At 36.3% G+C, this 14,213-nt stretch overlaps 2 protein-coding genes across 2 annotated transcripts; one reads left to right on the top strand and one right to left on the bottom strand.

Annotated features, from left to right (window-relative positions):
* The first annotated feature begins 521 nt into the window (after window positions 1-521).
* On the top strand, window positions 522-4,544 carry LOC143579005 (homogentisate solanesyltransferase, chloroplastic-like). The gene is made up of 10 exons (XM_077062423.1): window positions 522-749; window positions 2,901-3,022; window positions 3,117-3,263; window positions 3,336-3,561; window positions 3,641-3,714; window positions 3,803-3,895; window positions 3,978-4,095; window positions 4,188-4,250; window positions 4,325-4,357; window positions 4,424-4,544. The coding sequence occupies exons 1-10, from the start codon at window positions 522-524 to the stop codon at window positions 4,496-4,498; spliced, it is 1,179 nt and encodes a 392-aa protein (XP_076918538.1). The 3' UTR covers window positions 4,499-4,544.
* A 1,049-nt stretch (window positions 4,545-5,593) lies between these two features.
* LOC143578997 (IQ domain-containing protein IQM2-like) lies at window positions 5,594-9,764 on the bottom strand. Its single transcript, XM_077062419.1, has 9 exons — window positions 9,659-9,764; window positions 8,219-8,578; window positions 8,006-8,120; window positions 7,600-7,665; window positions 7,423-7,511; window positions 7,001-7,088; window positions 6,662-6,901; window positions 6,320-6,421; window positions 5,594-6,244 (listed from the first exon to the last, which is right to left on the bottom strand). Exons 2-9 carry the CDS (start codon window positions 8,458-8,460, stop codon window positions 5,594-5,596), a joined length of 1,593 nt encoding a protein of 530 aa, XP_076918534.1. The 5' UTR covers window positions 8,461-8,578; window positions 9,659-9,764.
* Window positions 9,765-14,213: the final 4,449 nt, after the last annotated feature.

The raw sequence follows: 14,213 nt of genomic DNA, 5'->3' as shown, positions 1-14,213 counted from the left end.
GTTCATGAACCGTTTGACGGAAAGTTTGTTTAGTAATTGAACAAACATGAACAAGAAATTTTATTCGATTAGTTAAACAAATGAACATGAACAGAGACCACGATCGTTCAACTGTGTCCGTGAACGCTCGATAACGTGTTCATGAACGTTTGTTCATGTTCGTTTGTATATGTTGCTCGATAATGTGTTCATGAACCGGTTCCTTCCCGTACCCAACCCATGGAAACGACTTGGTATTGAATTTCTTCCCAGACCTGTACTGAAACCGTCGAAACTAGTTCCACCTTCCCTACCCGAAACCCAAAAAAATCCCAGACACCCCACCAAATACCCAACTGTACCCAGTACCGATTCCTACCCCAACCTGAATTTGAATTTTGTTGACTATACACCGATTTCGGTTTCTAAAAATACCCGGCGGGTTTATACAGCTCGGATTAATAATATATATAACCACTAAAAAGACAAACAAATGGCCCAACAACTGGTCTATACTTGATTCTCCCCCTCACAAAGCCACAATGGAGTTATCACTCTCACCTTCTACCCTGCAACTGTACGGTACAACTACATCTTCTTCTTCTTCTTCTTCGCGTCACAACAAACCACCAATTAACACCAAATGCAACCTCTGCGGCACCCATTTCAAGCAATCTAACACCTCAATTGCAAGACCCAGGTTCTTAATCACCAGAAGAACCCACAAACCACCCGTTTCGAACAAACCCACCAACCCAATTTGCATCACGGTATGCTTAATATACATACGCTAATTGTTTGTGTAATTGTGATAAATTGGCTCGAGTTATGGTTTAATTTGATGCGATCGGTAACAATAATATCTGTTATATGTTTATAATTATAACCCTTAACTGGTTGTGAAGTTGGGGCTAGTTAATTTCAGCTAAAAAAATTTGTGAATTTAGATGAAATTGTGATGGATTAGTTTCGACTTCGGGTTTAGGTGAGAAAAAATTGTGACATTTTGCTGTATTGTGGAGCTTGATCGAGTAATTTCGGTTTAGAGTGTACCGAAACCGAAGTCATTGGTTAATTTAGGTTTTCATGTATGCAACTGAAGATGTGGTAGGTCTGCAATATGAAAATATAATAATGTTTGTTTTATAAACTAGATATCGTCTGCATAAGCTAAAAATTAGTTAACTATCATACATGTCACAATAGATAGAAGTCATTTAACGTCTGTAGACAGCTAAAATAATTGGTGGTGGTGTACGAATTGCGGAAGTGGGTGGTGGTGGACGATTGTTGGCGGACGATTGTGGTAGGCGGTGAACGGTGGTGGTGGACGTTGGGTGGTGGTGATGGACGGTTGTGGTGGTGGGTGGACGGTGGTGGTGGCGGACGGTGGGTGGTGGTGGTGGTAGTGGACGATGGTTGTGGCTGACGGTGGGTGGTGGTGGTGATGAACGGTTGTTGGTGGGTGGTGTTGGTGGCGGACGGTGGGTGGTTGGTGGTTGTTAGTTTTTGGCTATGTTATTTGCTTCAACAGAAAGCGAAGTCATTGGTTGTATGAGCCAATCGTTTTCGGTTTATTCGGTTGGTTTGTCGGCTTTTGGTTCAGTTAGGTTAATTTTGGTTTGGGGTGTACTGGAATCGAAGTCATCGGTTAATTTAGTTTTATTAACCAATTGGTTTTCGGTTAGTTTGTTAGTTTCCGGTTCAGACATTAGCTTCAACCGAAAGTGAAGTCATTGGTTGTATGAACCAATCGGTTTTGGTTTATTCGGTTGGTTTGTGGGCTTTTGGTTCGGTTAGGTTAATTTTGGTTTAGGGTGTACCGAAATTGAAGTCATCGGTTGATTTAGTTTATTAACCAATTGGTTTTCGGTTAGTTTGTCAGTTGTCGGCTCTGTTATTAGCTTCAGCCGAAAGCGAAGTCATTGGTTGTATGGACCAATCGTTTTCGGTTTATTCGGTTGGTTTTTCGGCTGTTGGTTCGGTTAGGTTAATTTTAGTTTAGGGTGTACCAAAATCGAAGTCATCGGTTAATTTAGGTTTATTAACCAATTGGCTTTCAGTTAGTTTGTCAGTTTTCGGCTATGTTATTTGCTTCAACAGAAAGCAAAGTCATTGGTTGTATGAACCAATCGTTTTCGGTTTATTCGGTTATTTTGTCGGTTTTCGGTTCGGTTTACTCAGTTGGTTTTTGGTTTGGTTTGGTTTGGATAATTTCGGTTAATAACTAAAACCAAACCGATCTTGAAGTTTATGGTTAGTCAGTTTGAGCTCAGAAAAGTTGTGAATTTAGATGAAATTGTGATCGATTAATTTCGACTTCAGGTTTTGGTGAGAAAAAATTGTGACATTTTACAGTGTTGTGAAACTTGATCTAATTGAGGGTTTTAAGTTTTTAACATGTTCAAATTCAATTACTGGCGATTTGTAATTTGGGGGCGTGCAATCATGCATGGTTTGGTTTGGTTCGGTTCTTAGCTGAAACCGAAGTTATTGGTTAATTTAGTTTGTTAGCCAATTGATTTTCGGTTTGGTTTATACGGTTAGGGGTGCAAATGTGCAAAGTCGCTCGCGAGCTACTCAAAAAAACCTTGAATTGAGTTGAGCTTAAGTGAGCCCGAGCCTAAAAATAAGTTTTTTAATAAACGAGAATGAGCCTGGCTCGTTTATACCCGTATATTCGGTTAGTTTGTTGGTTTTTTGTTCAGTTGTTAATAACTGAAACCAAATTTGGGCTAAATTTTTTTGCTTAGAAATACATGAAATGAGGTATAACATGAACTATATGAAACTATGAATGGTTCGGTTCGGTTAACCGAGGATACAAAAAAAATGATAACCGATTTTCGGTTAATTTTGGTATGCTTTTGTCAGTTTTCAGTTCGGTTTCGGTTATTGCTTACCCCTATTTTGACCAACAGGCTTGCAGTCAAGCTGGTGCTGCTGAATCCAACATACCATTGAACAAAGTTGCAGATTTCAGAGACGCGTTCTGGATATTTTTAAGGCCCCACACGATCCGTGGCACGGCATTAGGATCAGTGTAAGCAATTAACCACTAATTATCCATTAAAAATTTAAAACCAACCTTTATGATATCTGAAACTAATAACAATTTTAATGTGTTTTGTTTATAGGTCTTTAGTATCAAGAGCCTTACTCGAAAACCCTAATCTGATTCAGTGGTCACTCTTGTTCAAAGCCTTTTCGGGCCTCATTGCTCTTATCTGTGGGAACGGTTACATAGTCGGCATCAATCAGATTTATGATATAGGAATTGATAAGTAAGCATAACATATTGCATACAATATCACTTTGTGTTTTATTATAATTTGACTTTGATTTAATATTTACAGGGTGAACAAACCCTATTTACCTATTGCTGCGGGTGACCTGTCAGTCCAGTCAGCATGGTTTTTGGTGCTATCGTTTGCAATCGTAGGCGTTATTATCGTCGGGCTGAATTTCGGTCCGTTCATCACTTCCCTTTATTGTTTTGGTCTGTTTTTGGGCACCATTTATTCGGTTCCGCCACTTCGAATGAAGAGATTTCCTGTTGTGGCATCTCTTATTATTACCACGGTACTTAAATTCTATTTGAAGTAATATGATTTAAATTTTCATAATTTGGCATATTTGTGATTGATATTTATTTGCTTAGGTGAGAGGTTTTCTTCTAAATTTTGGCGTGTATTATGCGGTTAGAGCTGCTCTTGGATTAACATTTCAATGGAGGTTAATTTTCACTATATGTTTTGCTATTTTAGTAACGTGTAAAAACGTTATATTTTATTTTAATATATTAATTTTTAAAATTACACAGCTCACCGGTGGCTTTTATCACAACATTTGTTACAATGTTTGCTTTAGTAATTGCTATTACTAAAGATCTTCCTGACGTAGAAGGTGACCGAAAGTAAGTATATTTTCATTTTTTTTCTTAGTTTAAATATTTTGCAATAATTATTAATTTGTTTTCTTTTTATAAATTAAATTAGGTTTCAGATTTCTACATTTTCAACAAAACTTGGAGTGAGAAACATTGCATTACTTGGGTCCGGGCTACTGCTGATCAATTATGTTGGTTCCATCCTTGCAGCATTATACATCCCTCAGGTGAATGGGCAGTTAATTGTTCGGGTTGACCGTTGACCCACAAGGCTTTCTACCTGGTTTACCCGATTGACCTTTTTATCTTTTAAATGCAGGCTTTCAGGAGCAGTTTGATGATACCGTTTCATGCAATCTTGGCTTCCTGTCTGATTTTCCAGGTTTGTTTAATCTCTGTTTAGATTAATCTAACCGGTCAACATCGTTTTCGTTGACTTTGTTTGACTTTGTGCAGGCGTGGGTACTTGAGCGTGCCAATTATACTCAGGTAATGTAGATAGATTCAGATTATTGTTTTATGTTATGTTGACTTTTATCGTTTTTTTTATTGCAGGAGGCGATAGCGGGATACTACCGTTTTATATGGAATTTGTTTTATGCAGAGTACATCATATTCCCTTTCATCTGATATTCTTTTTTATTTTTTGTAATATATGTTGTTCATTGTAATATACACTACAAATATAAGCATATGAGAGTTAAACCAGAGTTAACTTTTACTTTTCAAAAGAAAGATGAAAAGTTGACTTCTTGTTTAGTGGCTTCAACATTCAAAGGTTCATTATACAATTGTAGTTATGACAATATATGAGGTGTTTGATCGAAAGGTCGAGCTCGGCTTGTTTAAATTATATAATTATGTTATTTCTGCATATATGACAGATTTTTTCATATATATAGCTACAGTTTTATATTAATTATATTTATATATCTCAATAATTGCTGTCGGTGGGATTTTACTGGGCATGATTGATTGATTGAATAATAGTGTCGTCTAAGGTCTCGCGCCTAGTCAAACTCTGTGTATGAAGCACCGGCCCAGGCTCGTTTATCAAATGAGCTTCAGTTTAAGCTCAAACTTGGGTTTGGGCTCACTTAAGCTATGGGTAGAGGTGCACAAACTGGGTATTTTCGGACGGACCGGTTCCGCGGGTATGGTCAACAAAAGTCAAAACCGGGCCCTGGAAGGAACCTGTTCCGTGTATAGTCGGGTATTTGACCGGGGTTTTTTGGGGTTTCGGGTAGGGTAGGGTCGGGTTTTGACAGGGTATGTCCGGTTCCATCGGGTCGGTTCCGGTTCCGGGTACGACTTTGAGGAGAAATCCTATATTAGGTCCTACCCGCGGATAGGGTACGGGTAGGAACCGGTTCCGGGCCGGGTACACTGGGTCGGGTCCGAAACCGGGTATTTTGTGCACCTCTAGCTATAGGCTTGATTTGCTCTTTTAGCGAGTCGATCTCGAGTAGCTCACAAATGACCTTGCCCGTTTACACCTCTACAAAACGGGTTTTAAAGTTATGAACTTTCATTCCGGAATCCGGTCTACTGTGAAACTCATACCCATATTGATTCCAAAATACAAACCAAAAGTTACTAATATAAAAAAAAAAGGATAGAAATTAGCACACATATTATTACAAAAAGAATACCTAAAACATAACTCCTAATCTAAAGTTTCAAAATTTTTAAAAACTCAAATAAAAATATAACAGTTTCTCATAGCTATTCTATACTTGGAAAGGTTACATTATCCAGAGAATAAGCTTTCTTCATTGTATTACTTCTTTCTTGGTTACCATTACTATAACAAGCAGTTTGCTTAGGTGGCAAACTCACTTCTTCCAAAGCCCGAAACTGCAGCTCGGACGGGTAGTCCCGTACACACCCGATTCGCGGGCCCGCCCCTGTTGACCATCGACAACTAAGATGCTTACCAAGTTGAAAAGACTTTGTTTCTTTATGTGAATTTATCCTTTGCATAATCTTCTCTTTCGGGATCGGGCCCGCACACGCTTCTTCACCAAAATCGAAAAGGTTTCGTTTTGACGCCATTAGTTGAATACTTGACAATAGCTCCTCGGCTGCTTCATCATCGTTCTCTGAGCAGCTATCGGGCCCGTGCCCGGGCTCGGGCTCAGGAACGGGCCTGGGAACGGGCTCTTTGTTTTGGAAGGCCAAAAGCACGCCTTCCTTTGTCGGGATTTCAAGTTTAGTGATTGTTGGCATCGAACCTGTTGACAATCTTATGCGGTCGTTGCACGTGGGCCCGGTGTCTTCTGTAGACGAACAGATACTGGGCTCGGATACACAGTTTCGCATCTCGTATCCGGTCACTGTTTCATTAGGGACTTCTTCCTCATAATCTGGGCTTTTCTGCATGATCAACATATATTTTAGCAGTGTACAACTTTTAATGTGTCCGGTACAAGTCACTTGATATTGTCTTACCTTAATAGTTTGCACATTAATTTGATGTTGTTCAAGAAACGACATGAACGCGTCAAAGTTTTCTTCGGTTGGAAGGTAATGTCCACTGTGAGGCCACACAGCCTATCAACACGAGATTAATATTAATCACATTGTAATACTATGCTCCCGATTCACGACCCGTTTACGCGGGCCAGTTCAGGTTATGTTTTATCTCTAGCGAGTTAAGCCAAAACACTACCATAAAAAGTCAAAAAGCCAACCAAAATAAATTTGAATAAAAAGTGTTTTAGGTCGGCCCGTTTGACTTTTGACCCGTTACCCGACCCGCCCAATTTCGCCACTGATATTATATAAACGCACCTTCAAGATTCCGTCTGTAACTACCAACTGCCCAGCCGACAATGTAGCTCCACCCGCCAAAAAACTCGAGTGCTGAAATTTGCCTTTGTGTTTTCTCCCAACATATAAAACATTTGATGTACTAAGCACAAATATCCACTTGGAATTAGCAGGGCCCATTCGCGTGTCAACAAATTTCCCGCTCAATTTATACATTAACTTCCCGTCTTCCACAGTAACCTCGTAAGCCTCTCGTTCTATCTGAAATTTTATTAAAAAAAACATTTATTTTTTTGGTTTTTGGTTGAGTATATTTTGCTTAAAGAACCTATACGCAGAAGCACGGAATATATAACTTACGGGACTTAAATACTTGATGCATTGTTGTTGAAGCTTTGTGCGCGTGCATTTGTCAAGACTCACTTCTTTGCCTTCTCCTATGTCAAGCCTAAAATATTGTCACAAAATATGCATTTTAGTCAACTTGATAGGTTTCTTAGAGGTGGCTAGATAACGGGTCAAAACAGACTCGGGTTGAAATGGGTTTTTCTTAGAACGGACCAAACAGGCTAGGCTGGTTGACCCGTGGTTACTTTTTTTTACCAACTTTACTTTTTTTTTATAAATAAAATGTGTTGCTTTTGGTATGTGTCAACCCATTTGAGTTGTTCCACGTTTAGCTAAACCTTTTGACTTGGCCCGTTTGGGATAACACACAACCCGAATCGACCCATTTATATTTTATAAATTATAATATGTGTTTTGGTTGGTTTTGATCTTACCAGTAGAAAAAAGGCTGCCTGCTTTGGCAATGAAGCCATTTGACATAATAAAAATGAAGGTTATGACCGTAGCGATGCCTGGGATCAATCTGTTTTCATAAAAAAATAAAAAAACTTTATATCATAACATTAAATTCGAAAACATATTCTAAGTAAACAAGAATAATAAAGACTTACTGCTTCAAGCCAATGCTGTAAAGCAAGTTTACATGCCTTTGCATGTTGTGACAACCCTTTTCCAACCTGCATAATTATGAAATGTAATTAAGAAAACGGGTCAAACGGGCTGACCATTTCAAACGGGCCATTCATCGTCCAAGGTTATCTCAAACGGGTCAAATTGTTGATCATGTCAAATGGGTCATTTATCGCCCAAGGTTACCTCAAATGGGTTGACCATGTCAAACGGGTCATTTATCGCCCAAAGTTATCTCAAACGGGTAATGGTCAAATAGGTTGACCATGTCAAACGGATCATGTTATTCACAATTCACAAAATTATATTCTTATTTGAAAACTATAGTTTCTATAATCTTATAATAGCTAATAAAATAGAAAGTCCCGGCCCGCTTTAAACCTGTACCTTTGCAGCTCTGGTTCGGGCTCTTGACCAACGAGAAAGCGCGGTTTCTGGTTTCTCAATTTCAAAGAATGAAACCGAACTGCACTTAAGCACCGCAAAATCTAACAGTTTCCACCTACATAAAAATTAAAAAAGATTCAAACTTTCAATACTTCAAGAATGAAACCGAACTGCACTTGTATTCTATGCATAAACATTAGTACTAATACTAACCATCTATGTTCCACAAGTATTGCACAATCAGCCAACTGTCTTCTGGTTCTGAAACTTTTATATGTTTTCTGCAGCTTCAATGCTGCAAGATGTTGGTTCATAACAGCCTCGGGCAATGGAGATTCTGGCCCGATAAAGTTTGGGTCGGGCCCGATAAACTCGTGATTCGCAGAAGAAGATTCAATAAAAAGAACACTATCCATTTTCTTGCCACTAAAGCTTAGAGATCCTTGAAGAACCATCTTTCATCATATTTGTGTCATTGACATACAAATCGTGATGAACTATTTATATATTATTATACGCGTAAACAATTCAAGTGTTAGGTGTGTTTTGAGATCAGCAACCTTTTTGTTTAACCTGAGATATGAAAGTAAAACATATTAAAATATTTACTGATTATGAATGTCAATTGTCAGCTTTCAATATATCTCAGCATTAAACATGTTTGGTTAAACATCAATATCTGTTCCCACACTGAATTTAATCTACATGGGCCCATTAAATAATGTGTCTAGCAGATAACAAGAACCCTAATTGAGCTGTACTTGATGTTACAACTAGCTCAATGCAAGGTTTATATACATCATCATCAATAAAAAGAGCATATTATACATTTATAGGTAAATAAGATAAATAAAGTATGAAATTATCAAACTTGTGGCAAATACAACCCATGAACCAAACTGCAAGATTTAAACCACCCATTTCAAATCTTTGGATCAAGAATCAAGAAAACACATTTTTGAAACAAACAAAACCCATATGGCAAAATGCAAGATTTTCAAAACCCATATGGCAAAATGCAAGATTTTCAAAACCCATATAAAAAATGGAAGATTTTCAAGACCCATATGGCAAAATGCAAGATTTTCAAGACCCATATGAAAAAATGCAAGATTTTCAAAATCCATATGCCAAAATGTAAGATTTTCAAGAACTATTTATAATTTGGAACAAAAAAAAACCATATAGCAAAATGCAAGATTTTCAAAACCCATATGCCAAAATGCAAGATATTCAAAACCCATATGAAAAAATGCAAGATTTTCAAAACCCGTATGGCAAAATGCAAGATTTTCAAAACCCATATGCCAAAATGCAAGATTTTCAAGACCCATTTATAATTGGGAACAAACAAAACCCATATAACAAAAATGCAAGATTTTCAAAACCCATATGAAAAAATGCAAGATTTTCAAAACCCATATGGCGAAATGCTAAATTTCAAGACCCCATATGAAAAAAATGCAAGATTTTCAAGACCCATTTATAATTTGGAACAAACAAAACCCATGTAGCAAAATGCAAGATTTTCAAAACCCATATGAAAAAATGCAAGATTTTCAAGACCCATTTCAAGATTTCAACAAAAGATCATCATGGAGAAGTAAATGATAAATGCATAATAATAATAATTATTATTATCATTATTATTACCTGCAGGGTCCTTCAATGATCAAGATTAAATTAGGGTACCCACAGTGGGGACGATGAAGGAGGTTATATGAAGAAATGGAGTGGTTCCAACCACGTGGCACTGATGATGGTGACCTTGGGTGCAGTAAATTTGATGAACATAACACGGGCATGGATTCATGAATTCATCTCGTGTTACATATGCGTTTATTTTTTTATTATCTGTTTTGAAATTCAGTTTTCCTAGGTGACTTTTTGTTATGAAAAGTGGAAATGAATTTTTCTTGTGTTACATGTGGTTTTTTAATGTTATTTAATTTGTAATTTGACTAATTTACTTTTTGTTTAAAGATAAGGATGGATTTACAGGAAAAGTGTATAGAAAGTAAGATACATGGAGTCATATTTCATTGTAGCTTTGCATACAAGAAAATCATCATAACAATATTTTTTAGTGTATTTATACGTTAGTGATGATATTAAATAGATTTTATGTTTGTGGAAGTTCAATATTGAGTTATCATTTAACAAGTTTTTTCTTCTCGTGATCGTTTTTAGGCAACCATGAATGATAAATGATTATAACATTTATACTGACTCCACGTGAATGAATGCAACGTCTTTATAGTCCTTTAGGTATTAGGATATGTCGCTGATCCAACACAAAGTTGTACTGGGGTCGGGTAGCTCATGATTGTAAAAAGCAGATGTCACCACGGATTCAACATTAGTCGACTTGTGTTGGTAGTATCACAACAAGAAAATGGCCAGATGTCATGATCTAGCATTGAACGAATTGACAATCATATTAAATATGAGTGATTATTACTTGTTTGGAAGAGAGGGGATTTTTTTATAAGTAGGTATTCATCCAATGCATGCATCGCAATATTGCATTTTTCTCACGGGGTTGTCTCTATTAAAGGTGACTTCTTGTCTTAATACATGTGCACAGTGAACTAAACAAATGGTTCGACAACACCTGGGAGGCTGTCCCTGGCTTGAGCAATCTCTCCATTCATTGAATTGACTATAAGTCTACAAGAAGTCCCCATTGATAGGAACGATTTCTCCATCACTTGTTTGACTCTAGCTAGAGATTGATTTGTAATGGTAGTATCGCTAGAATAAAATGGTCTAAGGTGATTCTCTAACATCAAATGAATTGTCAATCATACAAACACCGGTGATTATGACTTTGTGAGGAAAAGGCCGAGGGAGGAGGGGGGCTTTTTTTTAATTTTTTATATGTGGGCATCCATCTGCAACACAAGATGATGGTTTTCACAAATCTTTAACAAGGGGGGTTGTTAATCTTACCAAGGGCGACATGCTTGTTTTTAAACGTGTGCACTACCAAATGTCCAGACAACCACTTAGTAGTCACCCTTGTAGTCACCCTTGGCTTGGTGATGTCTCTGTTCAATGGTAATATTGTCATTTAACATCAACCTAACAAAGACTTTTAACGTTAGTTAGTTTTATGGACCAAACGCGTTTTAAGTTGCAAGCATAATTTATATTAAACCATTATTTCTCATAGTTAGTGAGAAAGTTCAAAAGTTAACACACTACAGGAACTATTCGTGGAGTGTAGCCTTTTTGTTATTATTAACATGTATGCTTTAATTTCTTAAAAAGTGGTTATGTTTGTATATACGTATGTAACATATGTCAAATATATTTGTGGTTTGGTAATTTGGTTACTTTGGTATGACCAATGGTGAATGCATAAGTTTGTTGGCCTATTTCAAGACTATGGAGATGTAATTAGATACATCTTTGGCAATAGATGAAAGGTTTGCTTCATTCTACTATTCAGACCTTTAATAATTGCTTGCTCTCATTAAAATGTTATTTGATATGTTTGTTTTGTTAGAAATATAATTTTATATGACACGATTACCAAGTATATCTAAAAAAAAAAAACAAATTGAAAATAAATAATTCCGTGTTTGTGTATTAGCCGATAATAATTTCACCTTTAAAAATCACTAACAACGGTCCAACCTTTCAACTATTTTTTGTCCTCAATGGACATCCGTTAAAAAACACTTAACGTCATTAAGTTTTTTTTTCTATTTATTTTTTTTTATTTCAAATCGATGTTTTAGAGATTTTGTTTAAGATATAATTTTGATATAACACGATTACCAAGTATAACTGGAAAGAAAAAGTATGATTTCTATAGTTATCTCTCTCAAACTTTAAAACATGCTTACATATCATTTTTTTATATAATATTATTCTCTAACTACAAACCATATGATCGATGAAATTTCAAAATAAGTTTAACTGTTTAATCTTTTGTTGGTTGTTAAAATAATAAAAAAAATATATTTTTTATTGTTTAAGCTAGTTCTTAGAGGACACGGAGTGGTCTCAATCCCCATTTTTGAACTTGATTTGTCAAACAATTTTTGGAAAAGCGGGGAGTACATCACGATTTCTATGGAAAAAACAACTCCCGGATTCGGGGGTAGTGCTCCCATACCCCCCCCCCCCCCCAAACATCAGCGCCACCACTTTCTGAGTTTGGCACTTCCCAGTGATGTCACGAATACCAATCCGCATGCTCTTAGTTGATAGGATTAGTGGGTTAGTGGTGACTCCATGTTTTGTTAGTTTATTTCGGTTTATTTCACTTGATTTCAAACCCTACAAAAGGCTATGCTAAAATCAATTGACTTTGTTTCCTATGTATCTTCTTGTTTAGGCTCGTTGCTAGTTAATTACGTAATTATATTAGTGGATTAGTGGTGACTCAATATTTCACTTGATCTTGTAAGCCTATAAAAGGCTATGCTATTTCAATTTGATTTTATCTCTTGTATGATCTTGTTTATGCTATTTGACTATTTGCTAGTTAGTCAGATCAGTGGGCAAGTCACAAGTGGTAACTCCATATTCCATTACTTTATTTATGCTTATTTCATTTTACTTGAAAGCCTATAACTCTATAAGCTATGCTATTTAAGTTGATTTGCTAATGGTGCATATCGTAAAGGTAAATCGGATTTTAATAATCCGATCTTTTTATACTTGGCCTATAATAATTTCACTTTAGAAAATAACTGTCACCGGTCTCATCTTTCACACTGATTGTATACATCGGACCTCTGTTAAAAAAAAATTTTAAAACTAATGTTTTATGGTTTTTAATCAGAACGATGATTCGAGTTGATTGATGTAAACCTTAACTCAAACAGTATCATTTTTTGTAACAAATTTACTTATTAGATGATGTTTGAAAAGGGAAAAACACACATGAATTTATATACTAAAAAAGTTAGATAGTTATTTTAACGCATTTTTAGCCTTATAAAGTACAAATTAAAGCGTGTAAAGTTACATTGCTAAAAGGGCTACATCAAAATTAGACAGTAAAATATGATTATCATCTTTGACAAATACGAAAGACACGTATGTAGGATCGATCCCGAGTTTACGCACTTTCTACATGGAATGAGTGTCGCGACACCAAGTTCACATACTTTCCACATGCTAAACGAGTTAAGAATTACACGGGTAATCATTACAACTTATTATGTTGTTAATCCACCTATAACAAAAACACAAACATATACTCTATTTGCTATAAACATATTTCATTAGTCAATCTCTTTCACACTATCAAATAAGGGTATGCACGGTTTGGTTATTAGCCTCCACCGCAACCGGAACCTAAGTCATTGGTTAATCTAGTTTATTAACCGATAGGTTTTTGGTTAATGGGTTCGGTTTATTCGGTTGGTTTGTTGGTTTTGCTCTGTTAATTTTGGTTAATAACTCAAAACAAACTTGAGCTAAAATTTTTGCTTAGAAATACATTAAACGAATGCATAAATACATGCAATGGAGATATAAATACATCAAATGAAGGCAATATACATGAAATGGAGGTATAAAACATGAGACACATGAAAACTAGAAATATATAAAAATATGATTGGTTTGGTTAACCGAAGGCACAAAAAGAATTGATAACCAATTTTCAGTTAATTCTGCTTTTGGTTAATCGGTTATCAGCTAATTTGATTTTCGGTTACTTTCGGTTCAATTTCAGTTAACGATTCGGTTACTGCTCACGTCTGATTACCCATAATAAATCACCTTATAAAATACTAAGTGTGGATTATCAACATCAAGTTATCCTTGAGGACTATAAAATACAATTTTTTCATCAAGATAGAAGAAAAACGGGCAACAAGTTATGCCGCAAGCCCTCTTTTGAATTGCAAAACTTAGTCTTTTTAAGACTACGTTAATAAATCTTGGAGTCTTGACAACTATGCATGACCTACTGGACTCGGGTAAGTAGCTCCACAGCTTTATGTGCGAAAAAACCAAAAGTGTCAAAAACAAAATGTATAAACAATGGTGAAGCTTGGACGAGTTCGTCGGGGGGGGGGGGGGGGGGGGGGGGGGGCTCAAATTTTAAGTCGAAAACGGTAAACTTACACTACGTGTAAAATTTCCGGACGAAAACAGGTAAATTTACGACGTTGTGCAGAAAAACAGGGGGCCCAAGCCATCCCGGGCCCTCACTAAGGTTCGCCCCTATGTATAAATACAT

Source organism: Bidens hawaiensis, unplaced genomic scaffold (assembly GCF_021521415.1).
Source record: "Bidens hawaiensis isolate Kalapana, Puna unplaced genomic scaffold, B.hawaiensis_p1.1 tig00029507_1, whole genome shotgun sequence".
NCBI lineage: Eukaryota > Viridiplantae > Streptophyta > Magnoliopsida > Asterales > Asteraceae > Bidens > Bidens hawaiensis.
The sequence above is the reverse complement of the archived record's forward strand: the minus strand, read 5'-3'. Positions and strand labels throughout refer to the sequence as shown.